Source organism: Brachyhypopomus gauderio, unplaced genomic scaffold, assembly GCF_052324685.1.
Source record: "Brachyhypopomus gauderio isolate BG-103 unplaced genomic scaffold, BGAUD_0.2 sc47, whole genome shotgun sequence".
NCBI lineage: Eukaryota > Metazoa > Chordata > Actinopteri > Gymnotiformes > Hypopomidae > Brachyhypopomus > Brachyhypopomus gauderio.
Window position 1 is genome coordinate 2,619,005 of NW_027506873.1, and position 22,955 is coordinate 2,641,959.

General features: G+C 46.7%; 1 protein-coding gene across 1 annotated transcript; it reads right to left on the reverse strand.

The window, feature by feature from the left end:
* Positions 1–226: 226 nt before the first annotated feature.
* Positions 227–22,689, reverse strand: LOC143487552 (F-BAR and double SH3 domains protein 2). Its single transcript, XM_076986553.1, has 20 exons — positions 22,414–22,689; positions 21,486–21,583; positions 20,522–20,567; positions 13,785–13,861; positions 13,478–13,622; positions 13,181–13,314; positions 9,342–9,396; positions 9,118–9,246; positions 8,847–8,969; positions 7,933–8,028; positions 5,565–5,681; positions 5,364–5,462; positions 4,782–4,934; positions 4,556–4,687; positions 4,337–4,420; positions 4,064–4,259; positions 3,158–3,384; positions 2,161–2,359; positions 1,957–2,024; positions 227–1,846 (listed from the first exon to the last, which is right to left on the reverse strand). Exons 1-20 carry the CDS (start codon positions 22,432–22,434, stop codon positions 1,757–1,759), a joined length of 2,289 nt encoding a protein of 762 aa, XP_076842668.1. The 5' UTR covers positions 22,435–22,689; the 3' UTR covers positions 227–1,756.
* Positions 22,690–22,955: the final 266 nt, after the last annotated feature.

Here is a 22,955-nt window from a genome sequence, read left to right on the forward strand (position 1 = left end):
CACAGCCATTGCGGACATACACTTCTGACACATTGTATGTACACAACGTTCTATAACCAAACTATAGCCATGTGCAATTCATCAGCCACCCTCTACCACTTTCACTAATGTTGAGTTTCCGATAGCAGAAAATTTTGCACTGGAAAAATTTGCAAATGATTCCTACAGGTCCACACACACATTGCATGCTTGTATGTATGGTGAGTGAGACAGGAATAATTCAGAAAGCATTTAAAAATGTTTATTATTTATCATTTTCATATGATAAATACAAAATTGGTTTGCTTTGAACTAAAAGTCCACTCAAATACAAGATATTTAATATTATATCAGGAAGAACGAGTCATCTTATAGAAAAGGTGTCACAGGACTGTGAGTTAAGTATGATGTAAACTCCTAAATGCACTTTGATACCAATCAACACATTGCAAAGGTATCAACAGTAAGATTTAATGTTCATCTATGTATGTTGTCAGCACAATTATAATCTTTCTAAAAATGCAATCAATGGAAAAAGCAAACATTGAAAGATAATACTATATGTTCCATAGTATTATCTATGCCTATGAACGTCTGTAAACTATTTAGAACAAAGTCAAAGAGGAAATAAGCAACAATTACATATAAAAACAAGTGAAATGACAGACAAGTCAGCTGACACAACAACTAAAACTGTGTAAATAAATTACATTAAACCAAAGCCATGCCTGCTAGGACCACGGACATGGACAAGCAGCACGAACTGAATGACTGATCAGAAGCAGTGAGACTCCAATGAGACTCCAGTGAGACTCCCATGAGCAATAACACTGAGATGCCTTGGAACTATTAACGCTAAAGTGCTTCTTTAACCTGTCTCGTGAGCCTCTTTTTTGAAAGCTCCAGACCTGGATGAATTCACATCGCTAGGTCTTTCACGAAATGTCAAACGATTCCCTTAGTCATCCCAGTCCCGAGACAGTTGTAAAATGACTCTACAATGACACTAAAATACTGACTGACCACAGATGTAATATTAGGTTTAAGATTTTCACCTTGTATTAGTTATGAAACAAACATAATACTAATCAGTGTTCAGAAGGTTTGCATTTTTTACAAAGATATATTCAACTTAAACACTACAAGTTCATAATCTAAAATGGACTAAATTTAAATTGCCACTTTCCCCTTAAGAAGTCTGTTTCTCCTTTAAGAAGTGTCTGTTTTCTCCCAGTGGTGTTCTTGGCTGTGAAAAGCAGGGCACTTCACACTATGAGTCCACGTTCCACAGGAAGTAAACGACAACGTTGATCACCAGCTCAACCACTGCTGTTTGATTCCATTCACGTCTGTTTAAATGAATGAATGTTTTTTTCTACTGACTGCTGATCTGATGGGGTTTGTTGACTCCACAGCGTCTCAGTTTCTTAGATTCACTGGCTTAAGTACTTACTGATGACTTCAGTGCTGAAGGCAAAATATACACCATGTTTTTGTAGAGCTCTGAGAGAGGGAAAGATGATTTTTTTAAAAAAAAGAAGCGTAGAATATGTCAGATGTTGTGGAAGGCAGTGTCTATAGACATTGAGATTGGTTAAGCTCTGCTCTCTCCAAAATGCATTCCAGATGCATCTGACATCTCCTTCTGTTGGCACAATTTGGATTTCGAAGTGATCCAAACTTTCCCTCCCTGCAAAGTGGGTCCAGGAACTGCCCTGCAGGGGCACTTCAGTCGAATTGACCACCAGGGCGGCTACCACCACCAGGGCGGCGCCCCTCACACCAGTGTGATCTCCACCTCCTCCCTCTTTTGCACTTGCCCCTGAGCCTGCTGTTTGGGTGGGGGTGGGGGCGGTGCAGCACGTACCTGTGGATGCAAAACAAAAAACCACAATCATGAGACCAGCAAGGGTACAAAAACAGGTTCAGAGCTTTTAATGCAGTTTTAAGGGCACAACACAGTCATGAGGTTCTTACGGGCCTAAGTGTTCCTGGTCCTCCATCTGCAGGGTACCTTGGTGGGGGGGTGGAGTTGTGGGAGTGGCCTAAGCCAGAGAAAACGATCACAACACTAAAAGAGTGGACGTGTCATCACTGTGAACGGTATCGTTTAAGCACAACTCGAAAACTTGTCGCTCAAACACAGCTCGAAGAGTTCGACGTATCAAAGCAGGGTCTTACCATGGCCAGTCTTCGGCGGGCTCGGAGCCGGCCTGTGGTAGCCGTTGAGAGAGCGCGGGCTTGGGAGAGGGGAGGCAGAGGCGCTGGCCGGGCTGGAGAGCGCCGATGTCAACGTGGGTGTCGGCACTGTGCTGGAGGCGGGGCTGTTGCATGCCGACGCCTGGAACTGGGTCATAGACAGAGGGCGGGGAGATCGATCCTGAGAGCACAGGACATGTGCAGTTAGTCTGGCTGTTACTCCGACAACAAAAGAGCAGTCTGTCTGACTATCTGTCAGTGACAAACCGTGTGTTACCTTGGCTCTATACGTCAGCCCACTGGATGTAAACTAAGTTAACCCCATGAAGTCATTATTTTACTTCCATTTACTTCCCTTACACATGAAATTAAATGGTCATATTTAGAATTTGCCTGCAAAGCCTTAGCAATTGCCAATGCCAGGGTTTGTGTGGAATCTGTAATCTATAGACAGCTGCACATTTAGCTTCCCTCTAAATGCTCTCTGTCATAACCGCATGCATGTTGAGCTGCATCTTGAGGTAAGAGCACTGATGTCATGCTGGTCGTCTTTAAGGTGGTCTTAAAAGCGTCTGTGTCTTTTTAAGGTGGTCTTAAATATAGGTTTGGACTTGGATAGTCTTGATAGTCTTGCTAATCTAACTGATGAATTCTTACTTCTTCACCTATTTTCACTGAGGAGTTTGTTTTGACATCTCGGTCACTATTACCAACATTAGTGCTGGCGACACAAGAATCCCAAAAAATAAATAAAAAAATCACAACGTGCTTGCAGCAAAGTGACCTGCTGAGGACACCTGCATCACGTAAGCACCAGCTGTGAACCTGCACAACCTGCGACTCTTGAAATGGAATGAAGGTGTCGTGTTATGCACCGCAAATATGCTTAATGCTAACAATGTAACCCAAGTCAGCAAGACAAGGTCTACAGTCCATCAGTGGGTCTTTTATAGCGTTTATAGGAGGCCTCTGGACGCACCTGGGGCTCCGTGCCTCTGTGAGGGGGAGTCTCCTCGCCATTTGGGGCCGACAGGTCTTCCACCAATACGGCAGGGAAGACACCCACGCTGCCGTTGAACTCGCCCTCCCAGAAGCCGTCGTCCTCCTGGTTGTCTTTGTTCAGGATGCGGATGATGGCTCCCTCAGGGAAGGAGAGCTCGTCCTCTGTCTGGGCTTCATAATCGTACAGCGCTTTCGCAAAGTTCACTGAACAGGGGTCAGAAAGGAGAGGAGTGGACACTTAGTGTCAAGTCCAGTCCAACCATGGTGAAGACGATTAAGGAAGACAACTAATTACATTAAATGAGAGAAAATGCATCAAGATCATGCAATACCACTTGTAACCAGCAGGGAATACAAGTGGTATTACAAAAGGAATACTTCTTCGTATACTCAATTTGGTATCTTTTAATCCAGGGGTGCCCACAAGTTTTCAGCTTGTGGCGAGCCGTAAGTTGTTACCGGGGCGGTGTATATATACAACCGTCAGTGCAGATGGACGATAGCCTGTCATTCATCCACTACTTTTTAATGTCATGCGATCTACCCACATTCCTTCGCGATTGACCGACACTTCCTTCGCGATCGACCGGCCGATCACGATCGTCGTAATGGGCACCCCTGTTTTAATCTTTATCGTATTCAGCAAGGTGCGGGATGTCATGTGCGGAATGTCTTGCAGTGTCCTTCATTGTGATTTCGCTGTACTATCTCCAATATATGAGCTGATGGGGACCAGATATGACAAGCTAAATCTGCCCCATTCCTTTAAAACCAGTGATACGAGACCACAGAGTGGGCGCATAGAGGGTGAGACTCCGCACGCTTAAACTTCTCAGATATTCTCGCAGGTAGCGTGGCCGCGATGTGTGGACAGCTCGCTCACCGCTGTCGTCTCCGCCGGGGCACATCCGGGCGTTCTCGGGGGCCGGATCGGGCTCCTGCTCCGCGGAGTTACTAGAGGAGTGCGAGCGGGTGTCCAGGGCGGCCAGCGTCTGGAGCATGCTCAGCAGGCTGTTGGAGGAGGGCAGCTGCAGGTACTTCTCTGGAACGTAGCCCACCTGCCCTGCTCTGTTCTTGGCCTGGGGAGGAACAAGAAGATGGGAGCACTGGCTGCTGAGGGTCCGATGGCAGTGCGGCACATGGAGACTCACTGTACCTTAACCCAGTCCTCCATGTCGCCGTCGTCTATCACCTCCAGCACTTCCTGTTCCGCAATGGTCAGCTCATCTGGCTGCGACGCCTATTAAACGCCAACGCAAATGTTTTAGCATCACAGAGACGGAGGGAGAGGCAGATGTTTGGGAAAGGACTCGAGAACTTCCTCTTTAGGTTTATGTGTGCGTGATGGATTCCTGCCTGTATGGGCATTAAGGACCTGGTAGGAGTAGAGCACTTTGCAGGTGAGGGGATAGTTCCTCAGAGTGCTGGACGGGCTGGAGCTGCTGTCGTCCCGCGTCTCCGCGTCCTCCATCTCCTCCTCGTCCTCCCTGTCCAAGTCCACGGTGCTCTGGAAATGAAAGCAAGAAACGGTCTCAGCGGCCGTATCCTGGGCATGGGAATCTGAAAAAGTCATTGTGTGTGTGTGTGTGTGTGTAACATACACAGAGTGAGGCGTCGTGCGGGGTCAGCGTGGCCCATCGCTCGTTCTCCAGCTCCTCCATCACCTGGTTCATGGAGCTCTTCAGCCAGGTGTCCACGGCGACGCCCAAATCCCGGAGCAGGTTCAGACGAGCCTCCGCCTTCAGCTTCACCGTCTGCGATGAGAGTTGCATACAGGGGGCGGCAGAATCTCCACTCAGTACCTCCACAACAGGTGACGTAGCTCATTCGCACAGCACCGCTACAACACTGTCCAAGGTCCTGATCCATTCAGGGTGGTGCTGCCTCACAAGAACGATGTGTGTGTGTGAAGAGCTCCTGCTTTTTGCTAATCTTCACATCACACTGCTGTGAGTTATGATCAGCATGCGTGAATGCTGGGGAGTCTGTGCAGAGTTTAAGGCTTTTCTTAGAATCTAAACATGGAAATCTGGAAATCGGGATCAGTGGCCAGGAGGGGGCGCCTGAGGTCTAAAGCTGCAGGTTTTGATGTGAGAGCACCACCAAGTGGTGATGGGTGATTCATTCTCGGCACGCAAACTGAACACAAATGCACGCAGTCCCGCACCCACTCAAATCCACACCTCAGCTTTCCGAATGCTCTCTCTGGCCTCCTCCACCTTCAGCTCCACCTCACTGGAGTTCTGGTCCTGCTGCGGCAACCCCTCACACTCCGACAGGGTCTACGAACACACGGACACACCACATGCTCAGCACAGTCTGGCCCCGCCCCTCCCCATCAGGCCCCGCACCGATTTCCCAAACCTCCTCGGGCCGTCCCTTACCCGCTGGTGATGTATGATGTTCTTGTGTTCCCTGGCCACCCGCGTGGCCCACTTCCGCGCCTCCTTGTTCAGACTGTGCTCCTCTGCCGTCCCGTTCTCCTTCTGTAGCTGGGACACCTACCACAGGAGATGAAGGAGGCGGAGCTCACGCACCATCACCCCAGCAACATTTCAGCCCAGGTTTACCCGGCACAATTCATACTTAGCGTTTAGCTAAAGGGCGTTTTAAACCTGGACAGACAGATGCTTTCATATATTTTAAATATGGCTTAAAATATTTCAAAATACATTTAGACTGATAAAACAAAATATTAAATCAAAACGGCTTGCAATTGAAGATATACTGAGGATGAAAAACCTTTCCACCACAGCGTAATAATTTTAACTCATGGGCAGTCATGGCCTGGTGGTTAGGGAACTGGTCTTGTGACCGGAGGGTCGTGGGTTCGATTCCCAGACCTGAGGCCATGACTGAGGTGCCCCTGAGCAAGGCCCTTAACCCTCAATTGCTCACTTGTATAAAAATGAGATTAAAATGGAAGTCGCTCTGGATAAGGGCGTCTGCCAAATGCCATAAATGTAATGTAAATGTAAGTTTTATTTCCCCATTTGTTTCACAAGTCATTAAAATAATGTCATTGCTTAGGTAGTGTCCAGTTGTCCAGTTACAGTCAGATGAGTGTAATAAGATCATGATAGTTTCCATTCCATCTTAGCCAAATTAGCAGGTCTGGCTACAATGTCCCTTTAAATCACATCAATAAAACACTCTCCTGTTGTGCTAGGAAGGTGTGACTGAGAGAAACCTACACATCAGGTGTGATAATGGGCTGACCATTTCTGTGGGTTGTGTAGTTTCTGTGTAAAAGTAAAAGTAAAATGGTCTTCACAGATCACACAGTATGTGTGTGTGCTAACCGTAACAGGTCAAAGCCTGTGACCAAATCAAAGATGATAGTGAGACGGCCGCAGCAGACAGACGAGGCGGAGTGGCTCCGTATCGCGCGTCCTTGCGGACAAACGTCTAAATATTGACTGGCCGGATGGACTTCAGTGAAGCAGTGTGACGGAGAATGGGACCCTTGACATGCGTGGGTTTATTTTGGGGGGCGTGTGGCCCAGAACAGACGCGCCCCTGTTGACCAGAAACTCAATGTACCAGCTGTTTCTTGTTTTTTTTTCTTTCAGGAAATGTCTTGCAGTCGACATAAGCCACAGTCCATGCACAGAAAGCAAAATACGTTCAAGGAAGTGATTTTTAAGACAAAAAGGGGGCCTTTTAAAATCTTTCTTAAAGTATTTTTTTTGACTTTTTATTATTTATTAAATATCTCAAAATATATTACTATACTACAAAATATTTCTAATAAATATATTACTCTAGAACAGTAAAAAAAAAATTCTGTTAAAATATTAAATATTGCTATTTTTATATTTTTATAATATTTAAAATACTAAACAGCACTAATATTCTCATAAATAACAATATTTTTTTAAACAAATCCCAGTCTTTCTGACATTTACTGCTTCACTGTTGGAATCTATGATGTTTAGAGGTGGCAGGTTTTACTCTGGCTAAGGTGTGGCTGTTTTACATAATGTGAAAGGGGAGGTGGTGTGGGTGGAGGTGTGGCGGGAGTAGGGTGGAGGAGAGTGAAGTGGGGTGGAGGAGATGAAGGGGTGGGGTGTGGAGTGGGTGGAGAGAGGCGGCGAGCAGCCCCTCACAAAGCCGCCTTTTCAGCGGCCTCCACCGTTCCCGCCCTGCTGCCGCACCCCTCTCCAGCTCTGCGCTCCCGGCCACGCTTTTCCGGACTCTTCCGTCTCGGCGTCGCATGGGTGCGTGTTTTGTTTGGGAACAGGCCGCCGTTTGTTCGATTTCAAGAGGGAAAGAAGCTCAACAAAAACAAAAAGTGGCTTGACAGCTGGAACAAGTCATCCAGTGTGCGTGTGTCCCGTGGGCCGCATGGAGGACCGCGCCAGGCTCGGAGGTGGGTCAAGTCGGCGTGGCTGACTACCGTGAGACTACCGTGAGACTACCGTGAGACTACCTTGAGACTACCGTGAGAATACAGAGGTTAAACGTTCACCATCGATGTATAATCAGCTGGACTTGCGAATCAAAATAGCACTGGTCATACTGCTAACCCTGCCCCCCCTCAACATTTCTTTTGGAGACTGAGGACCATCTCTTGTTTCAAGCTCACCTCGTTTCCATAGATACACAGTCAGCGGAGACTCGCTCTCAGAGGGATATGAGCGGAGAGTGCACTCTATTCACAGCATCAGCACTGAGGACAGGGGAGCGTGTTTGTTGTGACCCTCAGTGAGGCGTGAGGCATCTTTAATAGGCCCCTAAAGGGGAACTCACCGTGTCATTATCACAGGGCTGGAACTGGAAAGGTGGGGCCTTCTGAAACACGGGGTTCTCCTGGATAAAAAGTTCCTGGTGAAAGTCCTGGATCACCTAGAAGTCAAACACACATAAATTCATAAAAGGACATGAGACAACCCAACGCTGTCTTTTGAATGTTTTTGGAATATTTGTCATTGGGGTCTGACTCAAAATCCCATGAAACCAGTGTTGCGTGGATCGCCTCTGATGAGGCCCACCGGGCCATAGTGTGTAAATGTGTGCGTGTGTGTTTTGAAATCTGACCCTGTGTGAACACTAGACACACTAGACTAGGACACAGTCACACTGTGGCAAATGGAAACAACCTGAACCAGTCGTCATGTTACAAAGACACAAGACTGCAAGTGGGATTAGCCACGATTAGGCTAAGCATCCCTCATCACGACAAACAGCAGAATAACAGCTCATCTTCGTGACATCACGTTTTACACCTGGCACTTACATGAATTCATATTTACAGTATCACTATATCTCAGCTGGCACGATGTGTCTTCTCATGTACCAGTTAGGGAGTTTGAAAAGACATGGGTATGGAGATTTAGTGAGACCTTACAATTGTCTAAATGATTAAAGGTGATTTAGAATGAGGAGTAGCTGTAGACACACAGCTTAGCTTCAGATCCCGCCTCTACGACTTTAAAGAGTCATCTCCAAAGCCAGGACTCCTCCGCCTCACGTTAGTTTCTGTATAAGATAACGTGACCCTCCGTTGGCCCACGTGTGCTCACGGGGACTTGATCCAACTGCTTTTTATTTCCAGATCAAATTCCCCGCAACGTTCACGAGGCCACTGTGCCACCCGTATGATTTTACAAGGCTTGTGTGTGTGTGTGTGTGTGTGTGTGTGAGTGTGTGTGTCTTCCACTCACTCCAGTGGACTTCTCCAGTAAGAAGTTGAACGTATCTTGTACGGTATGTGCTGTCTCCAGCTCGGCCTGACACAGTGACACCAGATAGCCCTTCATGTGATCATACACGCTGCCATCAAGGAGCTGGGACGGAGGCCACAACAACAGAGTCAGCAGTGGGGGCAGGGAAGGGGGCGGGGTTTCGGGGGGTAAGGGGGTCAGGGAGGTCGGCCGGGGTGAGGAGGGCCAATGAGAACTGGGACACCCCTCGAACCGCAGCTAAATCTTTCACCTTAATGCAGCAGAGCAGGTCGGCGTGGTAGTAGCGCCCCTGGTGGGCGTTGGCGGCCGCCAGGGAGAGCAGATACTCGTTCCTGGCGTGAGTGGCTTTGGAGTTGCATTCGTTCCGCTTGGCTTTCAACTGAAAAAGAGGGCACAGCTGTGCTCGAGCGGACCATCAAACTAAAACAATGTCAACGCGTATGTGGTTTTTATCATTGTTCCTCCTCCACTCACCTTTACACTTGCTCTTTTCAAGCTGGATCTGGACTGAAACAGACTGAGTTTTGACCTTGGGACAAGCATGGGGGGCGGGGGGTTAGGGGTGATATATAAAGCGTTCATTTGAAGACACAGAATGCATGAGCAAACAATGGACAGAACAAAAATAAGGCCCCATCATCCTCTCTCAGAGCCTTCTTCACAATGACACGCATTACGCCTGTGTGAAGGTGTGTGCGTGTTTGAGAGAGAGAGAGAGAGAGAGAGAGAGAGAGTGAGTGAGTGAGTGAGTGAGTTTGTGTTGGGAAGAGCATCGCTTGTTTAACAAATTCTGCACTCTGGTTTTAAAGTTGTCTATCTGCAGACTGGATTCATGCCTAAGGCCTACCAGAGGTTTCCCCAGGCTCAACCTGTAATTCAAAAGAAGAGAACATGAGAGACTGAAGCAAACGTTTCTGAAGATCTGTAAGATCCTGTCGATCAGAGACTGAGATCACACCTGCTTCAGAACGTTGATCGAGTATCGATCTGCAGAGAAATCCCATTTGTGGTGCAACTGGGTGGACAAAGTCACCAATCAGAATAAGCTAAATTGTGCTTGTGTTCCCAAGATGCCTTTTTAATGTCTCCAACGAAGGGGCAATATACAATACTGACTCGGACCACACAAGAAAATCCTAGTAGATTTGTCCTGTGAATTATAAAACGTGTTGATGCAAATCTCAGCTAAGAGAATTTATTGGCTATCAGGCAATGTCCTATTTTCTTGAGTCTAACATGAGTGAACTGGAAAACACATCTGTGTCCATGCTCTGCATATTTATCCAGGCCAAAACAACGTTTTGCAAATTGAAATGCATCTTTTCAAATCTGCTCTCCAAAGAGGTTATTTCTGAAATCTCAGCTTTGGTGTTGTAGTGTGGCTAAGGAGAAGATTGTATGGTTGTCACGTGACCTCCATAGTTCTAAAATGGCAGAATGACACAGTTAACAGCAGTAGGTATTTCTCATTTCTTGTTTGGTGTGCTGTAAAATATTTAGGCTGTATTTAGGCATTCAAGACAGATTGTTTTGTATTAACTTTCCCAGAATAGATGACAACAAAGACCCATGGCTGAAATTACAGAGGTGTCATAGTTCAGGCATTCACACATTCTCAACATTTATGTTTTCCTTCATTTTTGTGGGGGTTTTTCTGCACAGGGAACTTCTGGAAAAATAATTTGTCCTGTCATTATTGGCAGTTTCCACTAACTTCTTAGAAGCAAGATGGTAGGCTGAGGTCAGAGGTCATTCACCAGCCCTTGGAAGGCAGCGGAACTGAGCTTGTGTCAGAGGCAGTATAAATGGGGCAGGGCTCGTGTCAGGGGTAGTATCAGCGGGGCAGGGCTCGTGTCAGGGGTAGTATCAGCGGGGCAGGGCTCATGTCAGGGGTAGTATCAGCGGGGCAGGGCTCATGTCAGGGGTAGTATCAGCGGGGCAGGGCTCGTGTCAGGGGTAGTATCAGCGGGGCAGGGCTCGTGTCGGGGTAGTATCAGCGGGGCAGGGCTCGTGTCGGGGTAGTATCAGCGGGGCAGGGCTCGTGTCAGGGGTAGTATCAGCGGGGCAGGGCTCGTGTCAGGGGTAGTATCAGCGGGGCAGGGCTCGTGTCAGGGGTAGTATCAGCGGGGCAGGGCTCGTGTCAGGGGTAGTATCAGCGGGGCAGGGCTCGTGTCAGGGGTAGTATCAGCGGGGCAGGGCTCGTGTCAGGGGTAGTATCAGCGGGGCAGGGCTCGTGTCAGGGGTAGTATCAGCGGGGCAGGGCTCGTGTCAGGGGTAGTATCAGCGGGGCAGGGCTCGTGTCAGGGGTAGTATCAGCGGGGCAGGGCTCGTGTCAGGGGTAGTATCAGTGGGGCAGAACTCGTGTCAGGGGTAGTATCAGCGGGGCAGGGCTCGTGTCAGGGGTAGTATCAGCGGGGCAGAACTCGTGTCAGGGGTAGTATCAGCGGGGCAGGGCTCGTGTCAGGGGTAGTATCAGCGGGGCAGGGCTCGTGTCAGGGGTAGTATCAGCGGGGCAGGGCTCGTGTCAGGGGTAGTATCAGCGGGGCAGGGCTCGTGTCAGGGGTAGTATCAGCGGGGCAGGGCTCGTGTCAGGGGTAGTATCAGCGGGGCAGAACTCGTGTCAGGGGTAGTATCAGCGGGGCAAAGCTCGTGTCAGGGGTAGTATCAGCGGGGCAGGGCTCGTGTCAGGGGTAGTATCAGCGGGGCAGGGCTCGTGTCAGGGGTAGTATCAGCGGGGCAGGGCTCGTGTCAGGGGTAGTATCAGCGGGGCAGAGCTCGTGTCAGGGGTAGTATCAGCGGGGCAGGGCTCGTGTCGGGGGTAGTATCAGTGGGGCAGGGCTCGTGTCGGGGGTAGTATCAGTGGGGCAGGGCTCGTGTCGGGGGTAGTATCAGTGGGGCAGAACTCGTGTCAGGGGTAGTATCAGCGGGGCAGAACTCGTGTCAGGGGTAGTATCAGCGGGGCAGAGCTCGTGTCAGGGGTAGTATCAGCGGGGCAGAGCTCGTGTCAGGGGTAGTATCAGCGGGGCAGGGCTCGTGTCAGGGGTAGTATCAGCGGGGCAGAACTCGTGTCAGGGGTAGTATCAGCGGGGCAGGGCTCGTGTCAGGGGTAGTATCAGCGGGGCAGGGCTCATGTCAGGGGTAGTATCAGCGGGGCAGGGCTCGTGTCGGGGTAGTATCAGCGGGGCAGGGCTCGTGTCAGGGGTAGTATCAGCGGGGCAGGGCTCGTGTCAGGGGTAGTATCAGCGGGGCAGGGCTCGTGTCAGGGGTAGTATCAGCGGGCAGGGCTCGTGTCAGGGGTAGTATCAGCGGGGCAGGGCTCGTGTCAGGGGTAGTATCAGTGGGGCAGGGCTCGTGTCAGGGGTAGTATCAGTGGGGCAGGGCTCGTGTCAGGGGTAGTATCAGCGGGGCAGAACTCGTGTCAGGGGTAGTATCAGCGGGGCAGGGCTCGTGTCGGGGGTAGTATCAGCGGGGCAGGGCTCGTGTCAGGGGTAGTATCAGCGGGACAGAACTCGTGTCAGGGGTAGTATCAGCGGGGCAGAACTCGTGTCAGGGGTAGTATCAGCGGGACAGGGCTCGTGTCAGGGGTAGTATCAGCGGGGCAGGGCTCGTGTCAGGGGTAGTATCAGCGGGGCAGAACTCGTGTCAGGGGTAGTATCAGCGGGGCAGAACTCGTGTCAGGGGTAGTATCAGCGGGACAGGGCTCGTGTCAGGGGTAGTATCAGCGGGGCAGAACTCGTGTCAGGGGTAGTATCAGCGGGACAGAGCTCGTGTCAGGGGTAGTATCAGCGGGGCAGGGCTCGTGTCAGGGGTAGTATCAGCGGGGCAGGGCTCGTGTCAGGGGTAGTATCAGTGGGGCAGGGCTCGTGTCAGGGGTAGTATCAGCGGGGCAGAGCTCGTGTCAGGGGTAGTATCAGCGGGACAGAGCTCGTGTCAGGGGTAGTATCAGCGGGACAGAGCTCGTGTCAGGGGTAGTATCAGCGGGACAGAGCTCGTGTCAGGGGTAGTATCAGCGGGACAGAGCTCGTGTCAGGGGTAGTATCAGTGGGGCAGGGCTCGTTTCAGGGGTAGTATCAGTGGGGCAGGGCTCGTGTCAGGGGTAGTATCAGCGGGGCAGAGCTCGTGTCAGGGGTAGTATCAGCGGGGCAGAGCTCGTGTCAGGGGTAGTATCAGCGGGGCAGAGCTCGTGTCAGGGGTAGTATCAGTGGGACAGGGCTCGTGTCAGGGGTAGTATCGGTGGGGCAGAACTCGTGTCAGGGGTAGTATCAGCGGGGCAGAGCTCGTGTCAGGGGTAGTATCAATGGGGCAGGGCTTACTTGGCCTCCATGTCGGCCTTCTCCCTCACGGCCTGGGCCATCTGCTCAGCGTCCTGGTACTGTTTCCTGGACTTGGTCAGGTCTTTGACCGTGTCCTGCAGTTCAGCCTGGATCCGAGCGAGCTGTTCAATACACTAACAGAGGGACAGGAGCATCATTAGGGACGCAGAGGAAGATTAAAAGGAAACAGAGCAGGAAACATGGAATGTTTCAAACATCTTTTACGACCCCGTGAACGTTATTTTCCTGAAAGGCACTGGTGATGGGCAACGTCACCTGGGTAACTGGGGAGCGTACCTTCTTCAGCTGCTGTTCTTTATGGATGCGGAACGTTTTGATTGGCTCGGACACCTGGCTCCTGTAGCTGTCCGAGCCACTGATTCGCGACTGCGTCACTTTCACCACACCCTCAAGGTATGCCCTCCATACTGTGCAAACGTTCCTGCACACACACACACACACACACACACACACACAAAAAAGTCTTTGTAACAGGTGTTACAGATATGAAGTGAAAAGGGAGGAAGAGACAAAAAAGTGATGATGTGTTGGTGGTAAGAAGCACGCTCTCTACCTCCAACATGCCTGCTGGGCCCAACGTTACCTGTATTCTTTCTGCTCCTCTGACTGGACCCCAGGCCACTCCCTCTTCAAATATTGAGATGCCAGTTTCTGGAGAGCCTGTGTAAGGGAATGAAGTCATGGTTTAAACCTTGGTCAAGTGATGCAAAGTTTCGAAAAACATTCATTTGATGTGAAATAAAAACTGTGGTCCTTTCGACCGCCTCCCCTTCCCCTGCTGACAGTAATGTTCTGGTGCAGGAGCAGGGGTGGTCCAGCAGGGCGAACAGCAGAAAAGAAAAATAAATAAATATCCAGTGATGTGAGAGCAATAACGTCAAAGATTTATGCTTGGCGGTCAGCGAACTGTGGGATGCAGCATGAGCAGACGTCAGAGGACCCTGAGTGTGTGCATATATGAAGGCTCTATAGCTCAACACAACCCCATCCTGGCAATGCGCAAGTGTGTATGTGATACTGTATTTAGAAATAATTTAGAAAGAATTTTCTTAGAAATCAGAGAAAAAATAATAAAAAGGAGAAATAAGATGATCAGCCTTGTTTCCGATACATGCAATTACAGTGTCCGTTAGGGGTGCACGATATGGACTAGAATTGCGATGTGCGATAACATTGTTGGATATCCCGATATCGATGTGAACCACGATAAATTAAGATTAAAATACAGAAATGTTGTGTCTCTCTGAACAGCAGCACGTTAATTTGTTTTGTTTTTTACTGTGTAATGAATCCAGAATAATTCCAAATATTTTGCAGGTTTATTCAACAATAGATTCAATCTAGGTTTATACTTTCACGAGTGAGCGACTCCGCACACCTCGTTAACCTCCGCGAACGGCGGAAGCGTTTATTCTTGCCGTGTCACATTCTTTGCAGTGTTGTCCGAAACGATATGTAGGCCTAGTAGTATAAAAAAAACACCCCTCAAATACAGGGGAATGAACTTTTACCTGACCAATTTTAATGTTGCTTTGTGTTTCAGGTTTGAAAAGTGCTGGAATTTAGGCTAAAGTACTTGAAAAGGCTTGAAATTGTAACTACTTCGTTTCACAACAAATATCTGTCTGACTGAACAATTCTCTTGTATTACGTTAACAAATACGAGCCTCTTGTAATTCCAGGACGAAACATGAGAGAACGTGAAGACATTAAGATTGGGCGTTTTGAAAATAAATATCCATTAAATAATGTGATAAAAAAGCAAATTATTTCGAATCATTTAGAGTGTATGTATAAATATTTAATTCAATAACGTGCTGGGAATTATTGAAATGGACCTTGAAAGTGACGTACAAGTGCTTGAATTCCACCTTGTATAGGTGTATGAACCCTGCAAACATGACTGTTCTCATTGCGCCGAGACGCGGCGCGCGCGAACTTACAAAATTCGAGAGGTGCACGACCTCGTGAATCGACAGCGCGCGAGGCCATTGCACACGGGCGAAGCCACCGCGATTACGTTATTTTCGCCAACCAGGCGAGTGTGAAATGGAGACAAATTATGTATTATATCGCGATCGATTCTTAGTGTTGACTTGTAACTTCTGCAGTAGCCCAACTCAAAAGTAGCCCAAAAAACCGCACCCCGCGGACCCAGAATTTTTACCCGCGGCTGGATTTTCAAACAAGCCCAATTTGGTGTGAAAACCGCGAACCTGGCAACTCTGCCTCACTCTGCCTCTTGCCTACTTACATCACGTGATCATAGTCTGCAGCGCGAATAGCTCCCTCTATTGCTGGACGAGGATAATGCAATTTGAGTTTGCTGTTATTCAAGGAGTTATCGTGGCTCTTTCGATGTGTTTATCGTGAAACTTCACATCGCGATAACGATAAAAATACGATTAATCGTGCAGCCCTAGTGTCCGTCATACAGTGGCTTTAATGTGTTGTCTGATGTCACATTGTCATAGCACCTGTGGAGGAAAAATAACTGCCTACTTAACACCCCTGCATTAACACTCCTATCAGTGGAGCAGGTGGTGACAGTCTTCCTTCCCACACCAGACGAGCCACACTCTTCACACTGCCTCCACCTCACTCTTCACGCTGCCTCTACCTCACTCTTCACGCTGCCTCTACCTCACTCTACACGCTGCCTCTACCTCACTCTTCACCTCAGTCCACGCTGCCTCTACCTCACTTCACTGTCTCTACCTCACTGTCCACGCTGCCTCTACCTCAATTCACTCTCTACCTCACTCTCCACGCTGCCTCTACCTCACTCTACACACTACCTCTACCTCACTCCCAACGCTGCCTCTACCTCACTCCCAACGCTGCCTCTACCTCACTCTCAACTCTGCCTTTACCTCACTCTTCACCTCACTGTCCACGCTGCCTCTACCTCACTCTTCACCTCACTGTCCACGCTGCCTCTACCTCACTTCACACTGTCTCTACCTCACTCTCAACACTGCAGAAAACCTCCACTAGATGCAGAGCAGCAGGATTGACTTTCAGACCCTGAAAGGGCACAAGGTTCTGAACCAAGCTGAGACCACAAGCCGGCATTGTGGGGGGCAGCCAGGGGCCTCTGCCAGCACCCCTCCCAACACACACACACACACACACACACACACACACACACACACACACACACACACAACTCTAGGCCTGCCTCTTGTCAATAGCTCATAGGAGGAGAGAGATGAGAGTGAGAGGGGCCCCTCTCCTCCCTGGCCATTGAGGACAGCCAGGCTCTGTGCAGGTGCTGGATCCGGAGAGCCCTCCTCCACACGCTGAAACACTGGGCCCTCTGACGGCTGTGCGTGCCCAGCTGCCTCACTGAACCACCTGGGCATCGAATCGGAAAAGCGAAGCCTGTTGGCGACACGTGCCACGCATCATAAATGCACACCCCTCCATCCACAAAGAGGTTTATTACTCAGCACACCCAATACCAAGGTCAAAACGGCCTAGGCACACTGTGCAGCTGGATTGCACTATTTTGTAACATAGAATTAGTTAATGAATAAATTTTCAAATACGCAATTACTCCACATGGCAGAATTGTGTCCCATGTCTTATCAGCACAGTCTAATGAGGCCATGAAAACCACAGACAATAAAATAGTTCAGCATCTGTCATGGTGTAAAGGTCAGGTCTGAGGGAGAAAAGGAAGTGCTACTTGTGTGTGTTTGTGTGAAAGAGAGCGAGAGGTCACTTATTCCAATTTTGTCAGAAAAATGAGTGGGCCTCCTTGTAAATTAAAATGTAAAATATACAAATTATATGCTCAGAGTTAACCAGCAGTGGCACTGGTGTGTAAAAACCTCAACAACAGAGCTGTGCTTGTGCTCAACACCCACAGGCACGCTGCTACCACGTGGTCAGCAACTCAATGTCCAATCAGCAGCGGTTCTGTGATGAGAAGTTGACCAATAGTGAATGGGGAGGGTACCTTAAGAGAGTGGCTGACCAACTGGCACTAGATGTGTTATAGACTGTAACTGTAAAATGCACATGCAAGACCTGTTACAATGCACAGGGAGTGTAGGTACAAGGTAGGTGTTTCTAATAAAACAAGCAGTCTACAGGCAAACCTAGACACAGACTTAGAGTCAATCTAGAAGTAGATTTACAGGCAGTCTAGAATAGACCCAGAAACAGACCTAGAGGCAAACACAGAGGTACTGTAGAGGTAGACCTAAAGATAGACTACAAGCAATCTAGAGGTAGACCTACGGGCAGTCTAGACAGGTGTTATTCAAGGTGAAACCGAAAATGGTGGGTGAACATGTGATAATATCGTAAGCCTACCTCACCTGTTATAAAACTGGATCTTTTGGCAGTCACACACTTTGTGGTAGGTTATAAGTTGAAATCCACCCCTTCAGTCACCACAATTGCCTTCACTGACATTAGCTGACTGACTGCTAGTCTTGTTTCCTGGATACACTGTGCTAACCTATATAATCATGTTTCATGAGTGGCCTGAATTTCAACAAAGGCATTAGCTGAATGTTTTTAATGTAGGCTAGAAGTAAACTGTAAAAGAATAATATTATTTATGCAACTATTCATGAATACTACATTAACCGATATACAGATATTTATATACACACACATAAAATATTCAGATATGACCTGTTCCCAGGTCAAATGTTCTTGAAAGTGAAAATAAGACCTCTACCAAAATCAAGGAAAGTTACCTTCTGAAGCATTACATATAACCACACAAACATTACATGATTTAGATCTATTACATTAATAGATTCTGTGTGAAACTGGTAAAAGATAAATTACTACAGGCATTTTTTTCCCTGAGAGAGAACCTTGTATTTTTTCCTGACATCCTACACGTTGCAAACGAAATAGTTTGCTTAAGCTGCAGTCCTTTGTGATCAACTTTCTGAACATAACACGGATTTTGTAGTGGTGAATAACTTGGGCAAGTCCAACACAAACAGTATTCGTGCTTACACTGCTTAGGGTTAGGGTTAGGCCTAAAATGTGTGAGGGTGGGGTTGGCAGGTCGGTAATAAGCAAATTAGAATGAAAATCGATGATAAGCCAGAAATTAATAATACAAAAATATATACTACACATCAAAAAAGAAACGAACAATTTACAAAAAAAGTCAAGTTATTTCTTTTAGGCCTTTAATCCACACCATAGATAGCAAAGACCTTCAGTGATCGGAAAGTGTGCGGCGAACGTGGCACTCAGCCTAACACGCAACTCCTCCATCAAACGAAAAATCCTATACGTGTTTGAACAGAAAGCGTGTACGGACAAACTGTTAGTCACGTCAGCTTGTTTCAAAGCGTGAAAAAACGGATCCGTGAAACATGAAAAGGCGCAGTAGGTGATGCTAAACAACAGATTTATGAGTCCGCGAGTCAGTGACAGAGCAATTGTGCAGTCTCGAGGTGGCGCTATACTATGACAGTATACTATGGTAGACTACAGTAGCCTACTATGTTGCTGTGAAATGTGACGTGGTTAAAAGATAGGCTTCGTTATTTTGACCAAGATGATCTACATGTGTTGCGACTTCCGTGATTGATCTAACCGGTTGCAGGCCTCGCCTGGAACATCTGGCTCTGGTCAGAATGCTGACAGGACACAAGCAACACCTCCGCGATACTGGCCCGCTCTGCTTTAACATCAGCACTGTAAACGCCAACACTACCATATACAACCTGCAATACATACAACTGGCATAATTCATATTAAACTAACGTCCCAAATAAGTCGAAACAATAATACGTCGAAATATGTAGTTTGAAACAACTTTAACTGTCACATCGTTGTGCAGTGTTTTTGTTAAACAGATTTCATAAAGGGTTCTGAAAGCAGGCTCGTCTTTTCCTTCCTTTCTCTCCGCTCGGTCCGTCATTGCAGTCCCGCCGCATTAGGCGCGTTCAGCATGCAGACAGGATGACAGGCTGTTACCGGCGACCCGTCATCTCTCGTCAGGCTAAAACAACAGGATTCCTGCTCTTCCTGTGACCGAGTGTTTTTGTGTTATCTGTAAGTATAAAAGCGGTCGAATTACGGCTGCGCTACACAGAGAAAACACTGTTTTTCAATTACATTGCGCCACATTGTATTAAAACACAATGAAGCGCCATCGATGTGACGCGGTAAAGACCGGTCTGCAGTATTTTTACCACATGTCTTGGTTCTGAGGTTCGTGCGAATGCCGTGACTCAACAAAACCACACAGGACTCAAAACTTTCATATGGGACGTTTGAGACTGCTCGCGGCACGCACCAATAAAACAGGGAATTTGTCAGAGGGAGTATGGCATACTTCTGTCGTTTCAATACAAGGCCAATATCATGAGACTTATGACCAAATATTTCGCAGCCCTAGTAAGCAAGTTATAAAACTGAACATTTTTCTCTATTTGAACCAACGTTCATTAGTGTGACAGCACACACGCACATAAGGGCCACATAAAAAGACAAATGAGTCTAATGACGTCTAACAAACCTGTCTCAGAAGGCCAGATGCACATGCCACAAAGATAACAAGCCAGGACGGATCCACAGACGGAGGGAGGAGAATGGAAAGACAACCCAACTTAAAACTCAAATCATATTATTGACATCTATTCATGACAGACTGTATGAGTAGAAACACCAGAATACAGTAATATTCTCAAAAAAGCACCACACCACTACATATCTGACCATATTCCATAAATAAGTTTTTTTAGATTATTAGTCGTTTGTCTGTTCACCTTTGACATCACAAATAACACCGACTGATGAATGTTTCTTCAGACCCAAACACTATCCATTTTACAGGCTGACATCACATTTAATTGTTTTCTTTTCTTTTCTAAATAAGAGTATGTTGATTCGTCATGAGTACATCTGGCAGCCAGACCAGCAGAAACAAACTGGACAGATGAAAAAAATAAAAAGATGTGGGACTGAAACACAGACATAGCTCTGGTATTCTCAAACAATACAAGCTTGCATGCACCATATCAACCTGCGCCATCTTTGAAACAGGGTTCCCAGAATGCAGTGCAATGCTACCCATCAATGGGGGAATACATTTACTAAAAGGTCAACAACGGCAGTCATAGTCATACCAAGTATACAGATTTCCCATGATTAAAAATCTCAAATTAGCTCTAGTAAATGGACAGAATCATTTAATCTAGCTCAGAATGTGTGTAATCAGCAGATTGAAAACATCTGATGACATACAGTCTGGGAGAAAACCTATATGCAAATTATATGCAAATGAATATATTACCGTCCCTCAGATGCAAAACACTGTTGACTGAGGCATACCTGGGCATAGTCCTTCTCTAGTACTGCTTTCTTCTGACTGTATGTCCTGTGGGTGAGAGAGAGAGAGACACACACACACACACACACACATACAGGGGTCTTAATTAGAACCAGATTCAGTCACACCTTCTAACCGTCTGTACCACAGGCCATATATCATTGATTTCAGCAGGGTTTTAAAAGCACGATCAGACCCTGATAACATGTTTTGTCACAGATCTATAATTGGCTGGAATGCATTATAATTTTGCGCCGACCCACGTGGAGCGCTAGGGACACGAGAATTACGTGATGTCCCTCTGCGGCTTGTGTATTTTTTATTTACTGGTCAGTGTGATGAAAATACCAAACACCTGCACAGGGCTTTGCAATATTGTATGTGATCTGTGACTGTGTGTATATGTATAATTTAAAGGTGTTTCTCACACATCTTAAAGGTACTCCCAGAAGAGCGTGTTGTAGAACTTGTGTGTGCTGCAGAGCACTGACTGGGTTTGACTGTGTCAGTTGCGCTACTTCTCATGAAATGAATAATGACATATTACTTTACTCACAGCCATAATAATTCAACAAAAACGTAGCCACACATTTCAGTACATGTAATTATAAGGGTCTAGATTTGTAATAATTTTATAAATAAAATTAATACACTAAAAAAGTGTACATTTAAAACAACCTAAATATACTGGCTACTTCATACTAATCAGACTTTGTAGATGCTTAAGGAAGCAAATAAATATACACATCATGTTTACAATATGACTACAAATATTTACTATGAATCGTTTATAATATTATTGTAAACCTGTTTATGGACAAAACATTTGACACAAACGGCAGTTCAAAAGGCACATTTTCACAAGCCTGTCATGAGTGGGACTATACTGGTCGATACTACGTCTGACCACAAATCTATGAGCAATCAATTTCCATCATATGTGATATGAGCTCAAGGCAGTCTTACCTCAGGTCTTCTAGAAGGTCACAGTCGATCTGATGTTTCACGTGCAGCCTGTTCAACTGCTCTGCCTGCGCATGCTTTAACTCTTGGCTAACTTTCACCTGAAGTACACGTTGGGCAGTTACTTAATTGTGCAATTCAAATTTTCTTCAAATGTCACCCATAATCAAGAGTGTTCGTTCTACGTAAAATGTAATTGCTTGTAAACGGATAGTTGCCACAATAAATTAGAACACTCCCAAGGAAATTCTAGCACTGGTGTGTATACCAATGTAAAATAAAAAGGCGTTTAAAATGCCTCCTTGCATCATTAATGAAGCAAATTCAGCATGCAGACTTCTGTTACTACAGTGTAAATAATCCAATAAGTAGGGAGAACTGATGTTTTAAGTTTTAAGAAATTTTGTCCAATGCAGGAACAGAGGATAGGCTTGGAAGGTGATCTGTACTGTAATTTACTTTAGACAAATTTATACATACATCGACCATTTGGCATACACAGCACACACACACACACGTATATATATATATATCTACATACATACGTGTGTACATACATACATACACACACACACACGATATTTTGTATCACTAAGGGACTGCCTCCTGCCGAAACATATACTTACAACTTATACATCTTAACCTATCTTAACGACAACTTACTTATCTTAACTTATCTGTTCCGCTACAAATGGTATTGAACTGTATCTACAGTCGCGACAATTATGCAGGTTGAAAATGTTATAAGCAACAAGCAGCTTTTCAAAAATTTACTTCCACCGTTTTCAATGAACTACAGCATTGTTTGAGTAAGCGATCCGACTTTTAAATAACTTTCCTCCAAATTTCAAAGCGGTAAGATGAAATAAATCTCGAGGATACAGAAGCGTAAACTATTATTTTCGAGTGAAAGAAAACTCGGGAAGCTTACCTTCCTCGGTGGAGGCTGCATGTTTACAATAGTCCCGAGAAAAGTCGGAGAAAATTCACCCGCAAAGCCGTACACATCTGCACTACGGTAAACGGTACTGTTCCTGTCTATATTGGCGCAAATAGCAGAAATACGGCTGTAACAACTTGTGTATGTAGAAAAGCTTAAGCGACCATAACAAGCTTCCAAATCTCTACTTCTACTGCACACTGGTGGAAAAAACGCAGCCGGAGGGCCAAGTTTGCAATGGAAATTGAGCGGGGTTTCCGGTCGGGGGGCAACTTGATGGCGACACGTTGAGGAATCGCACGGGACTCTTTATAGGGCTTTGTTGGAGAACGCTATAAAATATCGCCATCTTGTGACCATTACAAAATAATGGCTATCTGTGAGATGGACGGATGCTCAAACGTCCAGTGTCCAGCCTTTTAAATGTAATACTAATACAAATACTAATACTACTAATAATAATCAGCTTTATGCATAAAGTTTTTAAAGCAAAGATTACCAAGTGTTTTACAGAAATATGTAGAATATATTCA

What these genes read in the sequence shown, in the direction of transcription:
- LOC143487552 (XM_076986553.1), bottom strand. Translation starts at nt 22,434, where the DNA reads ATGCAGCCTCCACCGAGGAAG. An exon ending in TACTGGAGAAGTCCACTGGA is followed by an intron (nt 8,029 to 8,846) that starts GTGAGTGGAAGA and finishes TTTGACTTCTAG; the next exon opens with GTGATCCAGGACTTTCACCA. An exon ending in GACCAGGAACACTTAGGCCC is followed by an intron (nt 1,847 to 1,956) that starts GTAAGAACCTCA and finishes TTGCATCCACAG; the next exon opens with GTACGTGCTGCACCGCCCCC.